Genomic DNA, 19,918 nt, shown 5'->3' with positions numbered 1-19,918 from the left:
AAGCAGCCCAATATGAAGGATACTGGAGTTTATCGACTTCAGTGCAACTACAAACCTCATATGAGAAAACATTCCCAGTTGTCTTCAAAGCAACAATATGCGAGTATTCTGTAAAAACTTTATGCAAAACAGGACACTGGAACTCACCTGCATCAACACAGTGAGTGTGAAATATTTCTGAACTTCCAATTATAAGCCCAAAAGTTTAGACATGTTTTAACCTGAAGCGATCTAAAAATTTTGATTTGGGATTATTACCAAGAGTACGAAATCAAAAATTTCAAAGCTTGAAAGGAAAACAACAACACACTAAGCTCATCAAATTACCCTACTTCTACCAGTATCAGTGAATATCTCTACCAAAGTCTTCATATATAATCAATAAAACAACCAGGAAGGGGACTGCCTAAACGGATTCAGAATTTGAGGGTTGAAGAAAAGCCACAACTTGAGATTATTACCAAGAGTACCGAATCAAGACATCCATACCTTGAAAGGAAAGTAATGACACATTCTCATCAAAATACCCTACTTCTACCAGTATCAGTGGAAGTCTCTACCAAAGTCTTCATATATACGTAATAAAATCAATAAAATGACAAGGAAAGGACTGCCTAAATGGATTCCAAATGTGAGGGTTGAAGAAAAGCCACAAATAATATTCTGAGATTGAATATTTCGTATAAGTCTACATTTAATCGAAAATATGTGTGCTCTAAAAGCAGATCAACTAACCTCTACAGCCTAAGTTCTCAAGCAGAGAAAAGATGTATTAAAGTTTCATTGTAATGAAGAAGAACAAGTTTCTAAATAGTTCACATTCTTGGAATTCTTTTAAAAAAAGTTACGAAAAGTGGAACCTATTACCTCTACACTATGGAAACCTATAAAACGCTCCATTAGACTAAAGGAAAGAGGGATACCAATAAATGGCCGGCCATGGACAAGCAGAGCACTATATCATGTCCTTGCATCTCCTACCACCTAATAAAGCCAAGCTAGCAAGGAGCCACCCTTGTTTTAGGGTGCACGAGCATGCACAACACAACCAATTCCCATAAGTTCATGTTTATTTTAATTAACAATGACTTCATTAGTTTTGCATGGGCAGCTGAGCTGATGAAACCTAAGGGCCGGTTCAGACAATGAGGACACATGCCTCGCCTAGGTGCAAGCAGCCATGTAAATAAACATAATGAACAGACGCTTGACACAAGCTCTAAGATTGATGCTTCAGTCTATGTACTTGGCCAAGAAGTCCAGGAATTTTTGCAGTATTAAAATCCTGCATGGTCCAAGGAGTTGAACCTCAACGCAATAGTGTCCTCAGCAGATACCAAAAGCTTGCCCCTTTCTCAATTTTTTTGGTAGTCCAGCCAGGTTAGTCTAAACCCAACTGAAGTCTAAAATTAGGATTTGGAGATATATTCACTAATTATTGGAGGGCTGAGATTTACAGCAGTAGTAGGAACTTAGAGTTTTGCAAGGACAACGGAAAAAGGTTTATCTAGCAGGTTAGTCTGAACCCAACTGGTTTTCTAGATATGCTCGCCAATCATAGAGGGCATGAGATTTATGGCAGTGGTAGGAATTTGGCTTTTGCAAGGACAAGGAAAAAGGGTTATTAGAAGTAGAGTTTCTGTTTGGGATTGAAGACAATCATGCAGTAGAGGAACAGACTTGAGACCGGCCATTTTTGTGCTATCAAAGGAGATCCTTTTTCATTGGACTGCTAGAAGTGGTTCCTCCACTGTAGATTCAAGTCAAAAAGTACAGCCAGGCACTCTGCAATTTTCAGCAAATATAGAGATTCTGAGAGCAAATAAAGAAGAACAGGCAGAAACCACAAGCAACAGTGAAATTGTGAACTGAAAGAGAATAGGACAGTAATGAATTTCCCAAATTGACTTGACCAGGGAAGAAGTAAAATTTGAAAGACCAAAACCTTTTGAGTTTAACCACATGTTTGCTACTTTTAAAATCACAGCATGGTGACATGGCCAAATTTGCCATGTGGCAAAGAAACTGTTTAAGTTTCTATTGTCCCTGGCAAAACATAGAAACAACATTTTAAACAGTGTAGAGCTTTATAAACAAGCCCAGATTATGTTTTGTACACTTCCTATGTTTTCTTTGTAAACCCTCATGGCCAAAAGCCTAGAAACCAGCTGTTGGAACACTGGAAACAAATCTAAAAACGAAAATTGTAATCATAACACTGAGTCTTCAACTATGAAAGATGGATTTAAGATCTGGCGGTTGAAGAAAATTAATTGGGCATAGTATGTCCCACATGGGATGGTGCTTGACATGCAAGACATTATGTAGTTATATACTAAGATATCATACTAAGCCATCACACATATCCTGAACCATTCTTCTAGAATTTTGTCTACAAATTTTCTTTGCCTTGCTTCTCAATCCCCAACTATCGAGAGTCCAAACTTCTAACAGCTGGCCACCAGGGCTCCTTTTTTTTCATCTTCTTTCTTCCCTCTAGTTCTCTTCTTTCTTCAGTTGTGCCAGCAGCCAGCCACATGAAGTGTTCAGTCAAATTCTAGAAATATGATCTCTTGAGTCCCAAGTCTAATTGTGTTCATTTATAAGGACAGACAACTGTGAGTAACCTAACATTGAATCATTTCAATCTGGCCATCAGACCTCTTTTCCTTTCCATTATCTTCTTCTTCTTTCTTTCTGCTGCTTCTTTATTTAGTTGTGTCAACAAAGTGTTTAACATAGGATCTAGATGAATGTTCTCTTACATCTTAAGTCTAGATTCTGTTATTAACATCAAAAAAAAAACTTGCATGTGAAATGGGATAGGATAAAACACTAATTGTGCAACATTTATGTTTAAATTATATATAGGTCATTTCAGTTCACTTTGCCCTATCTCAGCAACATTTAGTTCCAAAAGTATACTGTACTAGACACATTTTGACTATAAAATGTTTCATGATGACCTTGATCCAACTCCAAATCCGTAAGAAATATATAAGAGTACTTTCTACAGTGTGCAAGGATCTCTAAACTGAAAAGGTACCACACCATCATCCCAAAGCTTTTAAAAATTCATACTTTTCTCCTCTGCAGCTCTCAGTTGCTGTTTATAAGCATAAAAGGCAACTGAATAATATTCTTAAAGATATGGTTTATTACCTTTAGATAATCAAACTGTCCCAAAACTGAAAAATGCAACTCATTCTTGCTGTTGTTCCAAGCACACTTTTCTTAAAAACCATAAGAAAATGCTTAAATTTTTGAATTGGCTTGTGTGCCAATCACCAGACTGCCTGTATCTCTTGATGCTTATTGGCATAAGCATATAAGTCTCATTCACTAGCCACATTCGATATACTAGTCATCAATAAGATAAGTTACGTAAGGCTACTAGGTCATTCCTGTTCAAATCACACTCATGCATTTTCACAGGCCATGTATTGACTTTATCCTGGACTTCATGACAATTGGTCATCATCACCCTTCACAAATCATTGTTTTCTGGTTGCCATCTGCATTCAACCTTCTAACAACCTGCTCAGTGTTCGCAAAGAACACATTGTCATGGCCAGTTACACCAATGCCACATTGCTGTGTCTTGACTTTGACGTTGCCTGCATTTTGAATTCACGTTTTGTGCTTTCCTTCACCATGACCTCTACTTGGTAGGTCACACCTCTTTTCTATTTGTAACTTCCCCTTTTCTATTTGTAACTTCCTTACATGGTCAGATTCAAAAACAAATCAACCAAGAAGATTTCTCTAGAACCTTCACTTTGTTTCCAATAAAAGAGTCAAGGATAGTGGAGTCAATAAAAGCTGGGTTAGCCTGGCCAACACAAGAGCTGCTATATTCCACATTGTCACTGTCAAGCAAGTTAATGGCATGAACGCCCATACCCACAAACAAACTATCCAGCTGATTGGGCTTTTCCTTTCACTTATCTTAAACAATTATGTTAGTAACTTCCTCCACAACTGGAGAAAGAGGAAAACGGCATGTTGACATTTTTTGCTTCTTATCCCCTTCTATGTGGACTATTTGAAAAGTGAATGTTCTAGTATTGCTTTATAACTGCTTAGAAAAGAAGATAACTAATGGTTGAGGAAAATTTCACAATCGAGACCATCTGCATGTGTAGCACCAAGTGTACCTGCACCAGATGTTAAGATGGGAACACATAATCTGCTATCAAATATATTGCATGCAAATTGCAAGGGAGTCCACAAATCAATTCATGAAAGACTTTGAGAGTAAAGAACTGGTGAAGCCAACAGATTACAAACACACACGCATTTCTTCATATGGAGCAATGAAACAAAGTTTGCCTACTCAATAAACCTTCAGTCATAGCACGAGCTAGCACCAACATCACAATGAACACAATTTCTAGATGCCTATTTACATGTATACGGGTGTGTCATCCCAAACATTCAGTGCTTTTGCTTAGTTGGCTTACCTTCTGAATTTTTGTAAAATTGTAGCTTGATCAGCTCCTTTACGCTAAGTGGCTTTCCCGTCACAGGGTTCTTCCCAAATTTTTGAATATAAGGTACAATATTCCTAGATTTTTTTAAAAAACCATAGGAAACAAATTTTTTATTTTCAAATACAGTAGCCCAAAAGTAAACTAGTCAAATTGAGCCTTGACAATAATAAGCACATCTGCATTTGAACATAAATTAAAGTATGTCCCAAGAAAGACTTTGGAACCCTAACCATTGTGCAACAGACAAGACTTGTTAGACAAGACAGAAGACAGGAAGATACTCGACCTAGTGCTACTGCCTGTTCAAAGTAACACTTGGCAGATATGGAGAAGAAAGACGAGAAGGAAAACGCCAAAAATCAACAAATATATATAATGAGAGTTAACATTGACATAATATGATGTAACCTATTGTTCCAGCCAAAACAGTTTGCAAAATACTGAAGGTATGTAGAGAATCTCCCATCTTTGTGGGCACTAAAGATATGGCAGGTGGATGCAGAGGCAGCAGTGTACCATAGATACAATTCTGGCATTTAGTCATGCACAAATGATACATCTTTCTGCACATCAGAGCTGCATGGAGCTCTCTGTGGCAGTAGAAGCACTCACGACAGTTTACAAACTGCTATGCTGAACCACTGATTCAGGGCTGTTTGAAGCAAAGTAAAAAGGGGATCAAAAATGGGAACATCATCCCAAACCATCCTCAATCAAAGGATTCGTAAAAACTAGGTGAATGTCTATTAATCTTTACCCACAATCATCATCTTGGCCCTAGGCCCTATCTTGCTTCTCACCTTCTGAAGTACAAACATTTTGAAATCCATAGTAGCAATGGGACGAGAACAAGAACGGGAACGTAGGTCCCAAGGGAACAAGAACGAAGCCCCAAGGGGAATGGGAAACGACTTGTACTATATATATGATTTATATATTTCAAACTGTTCATTCATACATTTCATAAAAGCTCTTTGAAAAATACATGTACAATTTGCAAAACATGATAGTCTTTTACGTACATGTAAGGCTAGCTACATTGAAATGGCACATAAGTTCCAAAATAGATGATAATCTAGGATCATACTACATAAAAGAGTCAAGAAGCATCAAGTAACAACTATAGTGGAAAAAATATATATAAAAACTTTAAATTTGAAAGCCTCTCAAAGTAACCATTGGATCATACATGGCTGCTACTAGCAACAAGACTATCCAAAAGACTATCACCCACATTGTCAAAGAAAGCCATATCATCATCAAAATCAGTATTTTCAAGTTCCAAAGCATCTTGATCATCGGCCATATGTGTAGGCAAATGTGTCTCCCCATCCTCACCATCAGAGAACTCTTCTTCATCAAGAGCTATAAACTTTTCAACCTTCAAGAAAGCCACATCTACAACCAAGCGCAAGTTTGCGCTAACAATTATCAAGTCATTCACTTGTTTTGTCCACAACCTATTCCGCTTTTTAGATACAGCATGCCCAAATACACTCCATAGTTGCTCAATGGGAGAGGAGCTTGCACCTTGAGTCAAAATCCACACTGCCAATGTTTGAAGCTCACGTGTACGTGCCCCATAATCTTCCCACCACAAGGCAGCCCCAATCTTCAACCGATCTATTTATGCATCAATAAACCCAAACCTTCCTGACTCATTTCTATAAAAAGCAAGCCAATATTTCACCAATCTTCTCTTAGTATCAATGGGAACCAACCTAGAAAGCACATTGTCCCAACCCTGCATTACCTCACCACCCTTCTCTTGACCACACCCTTGGAACTCTAGATCCAACGCATATGCTCCGGCATGCATAGGTGAGTGATAAGCATTCCATCTTGCCTCACATAAATCTCGGAATTCTTGATACTTTGCATCATCCAAACCAAGTTGTCCTAGCTTCTCAATCATGCGATCTCCCCCCTCATAGACCTTTCCAATGCATGACCCTCATCCATCTACAATTCACATCAAGCGCACGATTGGCTTCATAACAATATTAATGCTTTTCAATTCATTCCAAAATGTATGATCTTGTATGAAGTTCTCCACTACTATACTAGCTCTTGATCTAGACCTCATTCCTTACCACCACTTGCTTCAAGGGTAAGCTTACCTTCTCAAGTCTCTTCATCATGAGAAAGTTATAGCCAAAGCGCGTCTCAAAGTACTTTAAGAGATCTTTTTTAGGCGATCTCTTGCGGAACTCACTAAGAATGAATTGATGGCTTTGGATGAAACTGATTATATCCTTGCACTTTTGGATGAAGGGATCGATCCATTACAAGCTACCAATATCTTTCAACAAATTGCTCAAACAATGAGCAAAGCATGGACTGAATGTGATGTATGGGTATCTATCCTCAAGTCTCATACCTCCTGCCCTATTTATTGCCTCACCATCAACAATAAACTAGATTGCATTTTCAGCCCCAACTTTTTCCGCCCATTCCTCCACAAGTTGATCATCACCTTTCCTTGTACTTGAGACATCATGTGAGGAAATGAATTGCATCTTTCCTTGGGAATAAGCAATCATTCCATGGATGGACCGTTTTTAAGTATCAATGTACCCATCTGCTATCAAAGAAATGCATTGTTGCCAAAGCACATTCAATTGCATGCTTTTTGTTTTGCAACAAAGTGGTATGTAGTGTCTCATATGATGGCGGCTTATAGGTTGGACCATACTTTGCAATCTCTTGGACCATCTAAAGGAAGTAGGGAGATCTTATAAATTTAATGCAGTATGATCATGGTAAAAAAACCTTGCCACAACTACATCCACCCTCTCCTTTCTACGAGGATCCCAAGTTGTTCCCAAGGTTTATTACTTGCTGCATTTTCCATGATGGGATTGTGAGCATGCAAAAGTTCCAAGGCCCCAATGCATAGCTCCATCACCCATGACTGTATCATCAACTCGTCCGCAAAAAAAGAGGCATTAATTTCTTGTTTTTTCCTTGCACATGCATTGTCTTCTTTACTTGGGTACTTTGCCAAGAGCTGCCTTTGCATTCAGATGTGGTATTTGGGCAGAAATTTATTGGGACTCCGATGTTATCATGGCAAGTGTTGCTTCACATGATTGGATCCTCCTGTTTTCAATTGCTCACACCTTTTGCAGTTCCATTCTTTGCACCTCCCTTTAATGCATAATGGTCCACTTTCTCAACCTTGTCCCACCAACTAGGCTAAGATCACTTATTGCCCGAATGCTTTGATCCCGGGGAAGGTATGACTTCTATAAATTCAAGAATCAAAAGCATTAGTAGATCCTCCATGAGACTTAGCCTTTTGAGAGAGAGAGAGAGAGAGAGAGAGAGATGTAATTAGTAAAAGAAAAGGCTAATAGCTATAAACAGTAAAATCTCAAGCTCCAAGCTTGTTGAGAGAGAGAGAGAGAGAGCTATAATTAGTTAGGCAAAAGTTGAGTTGTGAAAGCTGTTTTAGAGAGAGGTACTATGTGAGAGTCTAGAAAGAGAGAGAGTGTGATGTATTACAGGTTGTAGCCAAACAAGGGGGGGGGGGAGTTTCAACTTTCTGCTACTGCCTGTTTTGAAACGGGTGGGCGAGGGGGGAGAGAGAGAGAGAGATGAGATTGCAGCCCGCTGGACAGTTTCCTCTTACCTAGAGGCTGACGCAATTGCTTGCGAATCGCAGCACACGGCGCCCTGCTCCCAACAGTCTGACAGTTTGCACGCCACTCGTGACAATCCCGACACCTCATGCATGATTTTCGACAGTCCTGACAGCACCCATCACTCTTCCAACATTTCCCTTCAGGGAATGGCAATATCCACATTTCCCCAGCCGTTCCCCCTTGACAAGCGTTCCCTCACAATGTTCCCCCGTTCCTTTGGCATTATTTATTGTGGAACGCGTTCCCGCATTCCCAAGGGGGTGGAACGGCGTTTCCCTGCTACTATGCTGAAATCTCAAGCCATCTAGAAATTCTTGCATCCTTGCATCTAGGCCCATTCTCAGCCCATTTCAGCTCATACTCAACCTGAAGTCCTTAAAATCAGCCCATCTCAATCATGCATAATGAAGTAAGTTGCAGTACTCTTTAAGTGTTCATTGCAAGATGGACCAAGAAGAATTCTGTTTCTGCCTTCCATGCAATTTGCAGCAATAAGACTGCCAGAAAAACCTTACTGGGTCTGACACAAGTGCTGCTATGGAGGACGCAAGGATACCCATTTTGTGAACATCCATGAACATGACAGCTAAGAGCAGACCTTGTGTAACAAGCTTATGCTTGTCCATCCAGATCAAGATTTTATGCATCCATTCCAGAATGAGGATCAGATTGCTCCAAACAATTGAAATAACAAGATTTAGCATAGTTGCAAACATATACATGATATTGACTGATTCAACATTACCGGTTTGCTCTTGCCAACTTCGAATCACAACCTAAGACAGTGGAATCATTAAAAGCAAAAGCAAGCTGCAAAACCACTTCAATTGCAGCAGACTCACATGTTCTCTTTTAAATGTACCCATGCCAATTGTATAAGAAATGGGTGGCGCAATTCATGGATAACCAACTAGATGCCATAAGAGGTGATGTGGAGGTGCAATACCTACCTAGTACCCCACATTGGCAGCCATTAACATTAAGCTCGCTACTTTCTTTGAGTGTTGGCAAGCTATGAAGCAAACTATCTAAAAAGGAGCTACTCACTGGAGGATGCAAAATCCACTTCAATTGCAGTAGACTCACATGTTCTTTTTTAAATATACCCACACCAATTGTATAAGAAATGGGTAGAGCAATTCATGGATAGCCAAGTAGATACCATAAAAGGTGATGTGGAGGTTAATATTGGCACATCAAAAACACTGGAGAAGACACCATTGATTTTCTAGCGACTTATGAGTGAAAGAAGGATCTGGGACCTCACTGTAGGGTCAATGCTCAGCTACATGCACGTGCACATATGCATACACAGTGTATGTCACAAGGAGGTGCGGTTTTAATGCTTAGCTTGGGCATTATTAAGTTGTGCAAATGTAACGTACACATCTGAAATGCAAGTCAATCAAGTTGCGATGAGCATAGTTTTCTCATATAGCAATCATACATCATACGCAGACGGGTATGAAAGTATGGTTGGAGTATGATTCACACCCTAGGGCTGAATCATACGTTGCCCTAATTTTATTTTTTTTTGCACTAAAATGTATTTAGATTTAGAATTTTATACTAAATTGAGTAAAAAAGCTAACAAGCTGAATGAAAATTGGAATTCCACTGTTTCAATAGCTTTACTCTACTAGCAAGGCATCCAATAATCAAGACACAAAATTGATTTGCCAAAACATATTCAGATTCTCATTTCCAATCATTTGAGTCTAGACACAATTTAAGCACTAATGGCTACAGCTTACAAGTGAAAGAAATCCAAAAGAGGATATATAGGTCAAAACAAACTGCCATAAAAGTCAAAGGGCTGCATAACAATAGAGTTTAGATTCTAGACTCTAAGCTACAGTAGAGGGCTGAAGTAAACTATATGGGAAGAAGAGTAGAAATATTGATCATGGACAAGATGCACCCTCCTCATCCTCCTCCTCAATGTCCTCATCCTCATTATTGTCATCCTTCTCATCTTCCTTATCATCACACTAAAAATTTTCAACTGTTTTAGCCTTGCTAAAATGTCCATTTCAGCTGTAAAATCAGAAATTTCAGAGATTTTAAAGCCAATACTAAGGGGGAAAAGAGTGTCTCAAGAATTTGAGAGTTAACGACTGAATTTGAGAGTTAATGGCTGTTACTGTTTCACTGTAAGAAATTTGCAACAATAATTAGCCGCTCAAACTTGAGAGTCAAGACACGAGCAGAGAGGAAGAGGGAGGGAGGGAGGGAGAGAGAGATACAATCTAAAACTTCAAACAGACCAAAACAACACATGTAAAAGATGAGAGAGAGAGAGAGAGAGAGAGAGAGAGAGGAAAACCAATGAGAAAAAGCTTGCCCTTCAACTTTGGGGCAGATAATGTTGGGTGTAAAAGCCCTTTTGCTACTCCCATGTAAAAATTTACTTGTACATGTGACCACACCCTTACGGGTGGGAGTGTACTATACCTTAAGTATAAATACATTCTTTTATTCTTTGTGTGTACCACACTGGTACACACCCAAGTTGAGTCTCCACTCTCTCTGCACTCTGTATTGTTGAGCACACTTCATTTTCTCTCCGCTCTCTCTACACTCTCTATTGCTGAACACACCTCATTTTCTCTACACACACTACTTGGGAACTCCTGCTCTCCCCTTCAAACTAGTATCAAAGCTATGGCAAGAGTGTGCACGCTTCTCGAGGACTATACGGATCAATCTCTGTGTGTGTGCACGAAGAGAACATCAGGTTGCAGCAAGCAACAACCCTTTGACAGCTTTGTGAATAGGCAAAAGGCAGGTAGCAATCTGAGTAATCAATCAACGGTCAGTTCTGACCATTGTGTGCATGCCTCCCAAGGACTATACGGGTCAGTCTCTGTGTGCGCGCACAAAGAGAACAGCAGGTTGCAGAAGGCAACAACCCTTCAACAGCTTTGTGAATAGGCGAAAGGCAAGTGGCAATCTGAGTGATCAATCGGCGGTTAGTTCTGACCAGCGCGATTGCAAGTGACACCAGCTCTTTCCAAGCAGCAGTAGGCGCAAATCACGAGCAGGCACCGGCATCATTTCGTACAATTTGCATCGCAATTCTGATCAGCAACGACCAGCAGCAGCAGTCTGCGTGGCAGGTGACGACCATCACACTGGTCACGTTGGCACATTTCAAGCATTTTTTGTCTTTTTTTAATTATTTTCTGCAGCAAACCCCTTACTAACAAGGGTTCGAGCACTTAAGCACAACGCTCAAATTTGTGACAATTTGTTCCCGAAATTTTGGGGCTTTCCCCAGATTTGATGTTGTCCATGCAAAACAGAGACATTTAATCTAGATATTGCAAACATTATGTGCATTTGCCCCGGAAATTTTGGGGCTTTTCGTGTACAAGTGAAATTTTGCTCAGCTAAGCCAATTTCACTGAAATTTGTGCACATTTGGATCCTGAAAGTTGGGGGTTTAACAAAATTTGTGAAATTTCTGGAACATTTGCTCATATTTGACACTCGGAATGTGTAATACTGCAACTGGAGTAGATTTATTGCAATATTCTGGGGCTTTTCGCATCAGTGATACATTTTGAGCTGATTTGTGCTTTGACAACAAAATTACAGAAGATTCACTGCTGAGTGGGGAAATTTTGGACTTGGGATGCATCAAATGTTGTAAAACGGCAGCTTCTCTTGGTACATGCATAGCTAAATGCTCATTGTGCAATGAAACAATGTTGCATGCAACACTTGGGTTGTTGCGTTTGGGCATTGTGGTGATGTACCATTAAAGTGGGAGTCGTCTTTTATGCATATGAATCAGATTTGGTTCATATATATGCTATAATTAGCCATTGGGATAGAAATTGCAGTATAATATCTACTTCTTGGGCACTTTTGGAAATACAAGTTTGAATACTTACTGTTATAAGTAACCTTGCTATTGGCTGAAAGTATTCAACATTTTATTGCATTTCCTTTTTATCGTTGAAAATGGTTGGCAATGCATCTACATTTGATACAAAGAATCTTTTTGAGATTCGCAAATTTGACAGCAATGGCTTTGATCTTTGGAAAGATCATATGCAAGGTATACTTTTTCTAAAAGATTGTGATGACACTTTGGCAAAACATAAGCTTGTTGCTTTGTCAGATGAGGATTGGGCTAAAATGAATAAAAAAGCCATCGCTTACGTCAAAATGGCAATCACAGATGATATCTTGGTTAATATCAATGGACTCACCACTGCATATACAGTTTGGGAGAAACTCAAGGCTACGTACGAGAATACGACTCCTGTCAATCAGGTCCATCTCATGTGAAAGTTTGTCAACTTGAAGCTTAATGAGTCTACGCCTACCTCAGAGCATTTAAATGCTTTCACTGGTATTTTGAGTCAATTATAAGATACAACCTTGCCAGCTTTTGATCCTAAGCAGAAGACTATCTTCTTGCTCATGACTTTGCCAAATTCATGGAAAGCATTGATTGTATCATTGAGCAACAACCCCAACTTGACATTTGAAGGTGTGTGTGGTTCTATTCTCAATGAGGAGATTAGACACAAGGCAAGTGGGAAAAATAGTGGATTAGTCTACAATGTAAGAGGACGAACTAAAAAGAGGTCAAATGCTACAAATAAGGACAAAAATCACAACAAACACAAGGAAAAACAGCAAGATGTCACATGCTATCAATATGGATGCAAAGGGCATAAAAAGCCCGATTGCAGGTACTATAAAAGGAAGCAAGAACACAAAAAGTAGACGAATGCAAAAGGCAAAAAAAATGATAAGGATGGCAGTTCTACCCCTAAAGAAACAGAGAAGGAAAATGTGGTATCTAATGCTCTTATTGAGGAAACAAAAGAAAATAAAGATGTTGATTTGCTAGTTGCATCTTCAAGTTCACATGCTATGATAGTAAAAGACATGTATATCACTAAAAAGGATGTGATAGATGCCTTGTTGTTTGCTCACGATGATTTGTCACAATCGTAGATTGTTGATAATGGTGTTTCATTTCACGTAACTCCACCAAAAAAACTTACAGACACTTTTTTCACTTGGAAGAGTTGATGCGAAAAACTCAAAACTTTACTTTTGTGATGACTGTGTTTTTGAAAAACATGTAAAGAGTTCATACTCTCATGGAGCCTCTAGGAAGGCATGTATTTTGGATTTAGTCCATTCTGATGTATGTACCATGCCAATAAAAACTCATAGCGGTTTTCATTATCGTGTTTTTTATTGATGACCATTCCAAAAAGCTATGATTTTACTTGCTTAAGTAGAAAAGCGAGGCATTGGACGTCTATTAAAGGTTTTATCATTTGTTAGTACACAAAAGGTTTTAGAATTAAAATGCATAAGAACAGATAATGAGAGAGAGTATGTATCTAAAGAATTTAATAAGTTTTGTAATGTAAATAGAATTTAAACGAGAGTTTACATCCCCTTATAATCCATCATCTAATAGTGTGACTGAGCGAATGAATCGCACTTTATGTGAGAAGATTCAATGCATGCTGTCCACAGCTAATCTCCTACAATCATTTTGGGGAGAGGCACTTAAAACTGTGGTGCATATTTGCAACCGATCTCCACATCGTGCACTTGAAAGTAGCATCCGTGAAGAGGTTTGGTCTGGCAAACCTACTTCATATAACCACTTAAGACTCTTTGGCTACAAGTGCTACGTACATATACCTATTGATAGTAGAACCAAACTTGACATGAAATCCCAAAGAGGCATCTTCATGGGTTATGGAGATGAAGGTAAAATAGGTTATAGAGTTTGGGTTTTAAATATGTAAAAGGTACTAGGCGGCCAAGATGTGGTATTAAACGAGTCAAAGCTGCTGAAAAATGCAACATTTAGTGATCAAGACAAAAAGAAAGTGAAATTTCAGCATGATCAATCATTTGAACTGCCGTCAACCACTAAAAATTCAGCTCCACTTGATGCTGGTTTTGATAATCAAAGTATCATTATTGAGCCAAATAATGGGCAACAACGGGATGCTGAAAATCAACCTAGGCAACAAAACCAGCACGCTGAAATTAAAATACAGCAGCCTGAAAATGCACTACAACAACCTGAAAATGCAATTTAGCAACCAAATAATGAGGTCATTGACATTCCTTTCAATGTGGTTCGATTGCTTGATAACACAAATCATTGGGTGAGAAGGTCTACATGTGTCAAGAGACCTATACAGAGGCTTGATCCCTCTTTGGACTGCATTTTACTCACAAATGAGGGTGAGCCTCTCACATATAAAGAGGCATTATCATGTGAGTTAAAGAAAAAGTGGGAGCTAGCTATGCAAGAGGAAATGAAATCTTTGTATCCAAGTGATACTTCGAATTTGGTTCCATTGCCCAAAGATAGGAAAGCTATTCCTAACAAATAGGTTTATAAAATCAAGTGTGTGGATGGCAAACCCAAATACAAAGCCAAGCTTGTGGCTAAGGGTTATACACAAAAAGAGGGGATTGACTTTCAGAAAGTTTTTCCATCTATTGTCAAAATGACCACCCTTCAGGTATTGTTTGCTATTGTAGCATCTATGGATCTTGAACTTGACCAAATGGATATTAGAGCAGCATTCCTGCACGGTGATTTAGAAGAAGAGTTGTACATGAAACAGCCAGAGGGCTTTGTTATGTCTAGGAAGGAGCATTTGTTGTGTAGGCTTAAGAGAAGCTTGATGGCTTAAAACAGCTCCTAGACAATGGTATAGAAAATTTGATGCCTTCATACTCTCACATGGGTTTAAAAGAAGCAATACAGATCATTGCTTATATATAAAGAAGATTGATGATGGAAGCCTTATCATCCTTGCGCTTTATGTGGATGATATGCTTATTACTAGTAACCATAAAAGCCAAGTTAATGCACTAAAAAGACAACTGAATTCAACCTTTTCCATGAAGGACTTGGGTGCAACTAAACACATTTTGGGCATGTATGTGATGAGATAGAGCACCGCAACTCTTATTTCTCTCACAAGAAAAGTGCATCAGCAAAGTACTTGATTGTTTTTCTATAGCAGATGCTAAGCCACTTGGTGTTCCTTTACCACCATACCCTAAGCTTAGCAAAGCAAATTGCCCAAAAGATAATACAGCAGCCAACTCTATGAAGGTGTTCCTTATACTTCAACTTGGGGGTCACTCATGTATGCTATGGTTGCCACTAGACCTGACATTGCTCATGCAATGGGAGTTGTGAGCAAGTTTATGTCAAATTCTGGCAAAACACATTGGGAGGCAGTGAAATGCATCTTCCGGTACCTTAAAGACACACAAAGAAAATGTAATTGCTATGGAAAGGGTACGTTAGATCTACAAGGATACTGTGATGCAGACATGGCACGTAACTTGGATACTCACAAGTCTACTAATGGGTACATATTTACCTTGACTAGTGGAGCCATTTCTTGGTGCTCTAGATTACAAAATATAGTAGCACTTTCTACCACTAAGGCTGAATACATTTCAATCCCTAAAGCTTCGAAAGAAGTTGTTTGGCTTGGTCGTTTGGTCAAGGATTTTCAACTACCTACCAAAACACCTGTACTTGGATGTGATAGCCAAAGTGTTGTATGCCTAGCTAAGAGTGCCATGTTTTATGCACGTACCAAACATATTGATGTGTGGTATCACTTTATCACACAGGTTCTGGATTATGGTCTAGTCACACCAACCAAGATCAGAATACAAGATAACCCTGCAGACGTTCTCACTAAAAGTCTTGCAAAGGCTCAACATGAGCATTGCATTCGGCTAGTGGGAGTTGGTTAGAGGTTTGCTAAGGACCTTTGAGTGGGAGGTTGTCGGATGTAAAGGCCCTTTTGCTACTCCTGTGTATAAATTTACTTGTACATGTGACCGCACTCATGCAGGTGTGAGTGTATCATACCCTAAGTATAAATACATTCTTTTATTCTTTGTGTGTACCACATTGGTACACACCCAACTGGATTCTCCACTCTCTCTGCATTCTCTACTACTGAACACAACTCATTTTCTTTGTGTACGCTACCTGGGAACTCTTGCTCTTCTCTTCAAATAATATCATGGCTCAAGGCTGAATCGACCTATTGGGCAGTCCATGAGCAACTTTCCATGTTTTGGGGCAGGGAGAAGGCACGTGACAGCAAGGTGACACCTTCTTGGTGAAAATCGTGAAGTATTTGTATGCTTTTTGCAATGTCACAACCTTTTCGGTAAAATTGTAATGTTATTTGCCTTTTCCAATCCGCGCTTTTTTTTTAAGTCTATCAAGTATAAAACAAGATTTCATACTCTGTTTTCATAGGTTTTTTAGATATTTGCATGGCAAATCAGATGCGTCTGATAAAAACTATGAAGTAGGTGACATTGGCAAAAGTTGTATAAAGTTATGTTAGACAAGTTTTGGTACATTCTGAGGCTGCCAGATTAGCTCTAAGACAAGCAACAACCAATAGCACAACATGGCAAGACATGGGTAGCAAGCCTTTTCCACCTCAATGGCAAATGGCAATAAGAAGAGGAGGGCTCACCAATTGCACTGTAATTTTAGTCCCCCTTACCGTTCAAAAGATACTCCCTTCAACTGATTTTCTCTATCATCCTTTGGCATTCCCTCAACAATTCTCAGCATATTTCAGTCCCTAGTGAAGAGCAGTAGTGAGTTTTGCTGCTAAAACCCTAACTTACAGCAGCAATTAGGGTTTATTAGCCACTTGGAATCTGTGCCTAATAATTGAAGACCCCATACTAAAAGAAGTAGCTATGAATTGAGAATTTACAGCTGATCTAAGGGGTGAGCCCACTCCCATTTGCTTTAGCTTGCATGCAAGAGCCGAAGGATTGATTGATGCCTTGGATTTGTAGCCAAGAGGAGGAGCAAATTGTTCCTTGTTGCTATTGGTCATTTGTGACAGCCCTTTGGATTAAAGATTGAAGGAGATCAGCTCAAAATCTCAATGTGCTTCATCTTTGAGTAATAGAAGATAAAGGTATACCGCAAGGGGCACCAATTGTTGGGATCAATCGAGTTTCAAATGTCCAAGATTGATTGGTAAAGTTTAGATTGTAGATTTGTGAACTCTATTGCTTGCTGTAAATTGTGTTCAATCAAGTCATCTACCACCCTATTCGAGAAGGAAGGTTGGTTTCATGGTTCCATTGCCAAGATACATCAACTCCCTTGAGTAGGTGGGCCTGACACACTTATGTGAAAACTAGTGAAATTGCTCATCCTAAACTTCTAATCGACTGAGTGCATTTCAGCAAGCATGTCATCATACTCTAATGAGATGGGTTCAAATCATGTTGATGCTTCATAGTCTAAAGGTTCACAAAGTGTGGCGGAAAATGTAATACCTACTCTTAGAATGGGCACACCACATGGACAATATGCTGAGAATGTTGGGTCCCTCAAGGCCTCAATATGTTGATGGCCAATAAGAAGAAGAGAAGGATGATGATCAATTTTAAGGCACAATTGAGCACAAGAGCTGATCTCTATGCACAATTGGAAAAGAATCCTCAATTTATGCAATTCTTGAATGCTCCTTCAAAGGACAAAAAAGACAAGAAGTAAAAGAATAAGAAGAAGTCATCTTCTAAAGCTTTGAGACAGCACGAGATGCCGAAAAAAGAGCCACTTTGTTGAGATGGCAAGCTCAACATGCAGACATTGATGATGGACCACCTCGTTAGATGGGTCCGCACATCTACACTTAGCACATTGATGGTCATTATGAACCTCACATAGCCACGGACTCGTCACTCATTATATTTGGTTTGTTACACCCACCTACAATTGGCATAGTTATAGCTCCAATCAATTAGAATAGTCAATTATGCACTGTTTGACTTAGCAAGCTACTTTCCTTTATGTTGTATTTTATCTATACTTTGTGTGCATTGTATTGTGTGTAAAAGAAGAAGAAGAAAAAATCAGCAAGAAAATGTTTTGGCCTCCATCTCTCTTCTTATGTTCTTGAGTGAGCCTCCTCTTGTGTGTACAGTGTGTTTGGGACAGCAACTCAAGCAAGTTCCGCCACCACGCAATTCCTGACATGGCATCAATGCTGCACCATTGAGAGAGACTGGTTTTGAAGACTAAAGTGAAAGAGAAGCAAGGATTCAAGCAAACAAGCAACGGGTAAAAAGCTCTCCTATTCTTCCACTCTTTCTCTTGGATAGTGCCTGGGGAGGCACTCGAAGCAAGGCATAGCAAAAATCTCAGATTGCTGTGAGATTTAGTGTACAAGCAAAGCACTATATCTTTTGCAAGTCAACCCTTTAGAACTATTCCACTGCTTTTTGGCTATCTGAGACTGTTTCGGACCCCGTTTAGATCCGCAAGGTTGCAAACAATAGTTTTAAGATATATTGTGATTTTGATTATACCAACCAAAAGTGGATACACAAGTTATATATTTCAAATATGTATGTTCTGAGGTGTTTTTTGTTGGAAATAAAGGGTCACCGTGCCTTTTCTTGTGTTCGGGTATAAACGCATCCTTACACTTTGTACTTTATATATATTCAGAGCCTAAAATGTGATACATTGTCATTGTACCAAATACCCATTGTGTCGTACTCACTCTCTCACTCTCTACTGCTCTCAACTCTCTACTCCCTTCACTCTCCGCTCACACACAAACTCGTTGACTACAAATTGGTATCAAAGCTCATAAGCTATATACACTTTCCGAAGCCAGTGAGACAATCGTCACGCGTGACAAGCGAGCAAGAGCTTCAAGCACCAGTCATCAGTGTCCAACAAGTGCAAGAGAGGCAGTTGGACCAGCGGGCGTTGTTGCAGGTGTCGTAGGAGTAGCACATAGGCTCGACGAGTAGCAAGTTGTACGCGACACACTGCAGGAGACCACGCCCAAGCGACACACAACCGGGCTCAGCGCGAACGTGACGGGCAGGACACGACGACTAGACAAGCTAATCCAACGAGACAGGCGGGGTGACCTATTCGAAAGTCACTCGTGACCAAGCAGGTCACGAACCCATTTGCCAGTCAACGGTTCATTTTCTTTATTTGAAATTTTTTTTTTTAAGGGTTTCCTTTCCTTTCCCTACCAGACGTTCGCGCGTACAAGCACAGAATACAAATTTGTGCACATTTACTCCTGGAAAATTGGGGCATTTCCTGGATTTGGGGATTTTAATGCAGAAGTGGCCAATCTGACTCAGAAATTGCAAAACCAGTGCACATTTGCCCATGGAATTTTAGGGTTTTTTCACATTTCAGTGAAATTTCTTCAATTTCAGTGAAGTTTGTGCACACCAGACCCGTAAAATTTGGGGCTTTTGTAGAATTTCATCAATTTTTGCAAGAATTGCCCGATATACACACTTGGGTACATGTATTGATGCAATCTAGACAGATTACCCTCTAAAAATTTGGGGCTTTTGACCCAAATTGTCACATTTTGCTTAGGAATGCTTTTGGAGCAGAAATTGCAGTGAAATTCTGGGGATTTTACATGTAACTGGTGGCTTGGTCTCTAATTGTATCAAAAACTGCTTGAGGAGTGCAGCAAACGACATTTTTAATTCTGAAAATTCATTTGCAGATCTGAAAATTTCTGCAATCTTGGGATTTTCATTGCTGGTTGGTACTCTTGTCCATTGTGGTCACTCGTGTCATATTTGGGCTTGCCTTTGGTGATTGGTTAGTCAATTTGGGGCTGCAAATTATGGCTAGAAACAATGACAATAGTAATCTTTTGCACATTAAGAACCTTGAGGGTGCCCATAATTTTGCAGTCTGGCAAAAAC

At 39.4% G+C, this 19,918-nt stretch overlaps 1 protein-coding gene across 6 annotated transcripts in view; it reads right to left on the bottom strand.

Moving 5' to 3' along the window:
• The window catches only part of PUB49 (plant U-box 49), a 93,908-nt gene that overhangs the window by 57,344 nt on the left and 16,646 nt on the right, over positions 1 to 19,918 (bottom strand). For 5 of the 6 annotated variants that reach the window (XR_015692687.1, XR_015692686.1, XM_087689839.1 and 2 more), the window contains 2 exons: positions 4,464 to 4,567; positions 56 to 147 (listed from right to left, as the gene is read on the bottom strand). Coding sequence is in view for 4 of the 6 variants with exons in the window: in XM_087689839.1 (XP_087545965.1) it covers positions 56 to 147; positions 4,464 to 4,567 (196 nt within the window). In the remaining 2 variants the exon portion in view is untranslated. Of the gene's footprint in view, positions 1 to 55; positions 148 to 4,463; positions 4,568 to 19,918 lie in introns of those variants that run through there. The other variant, XM_087689842.1, reaches the window with a different exon arrangement.

The sequence above is a fragment of the Lygodium microphyllum genome, chromosome 12 (assembly GCF_053477565.2).
Source record: "Lygodium microphyllum isolate KBCC chromosome 12, Lygodium_microphyllum_v1.1.10, whole genome shotgun sequence".
Lineage (NCBI taxonomy): Eukaryota > Viridiplantae > Streptophyta > Polypodiopsida > Schizaeales > Lygodiaceae > Lygodium > Lygodium microphyllum.
Note: the sequence above shows the minus strand (reverse complement) of the source record. Positions and strands in the feature narration are given on the sequence as shown.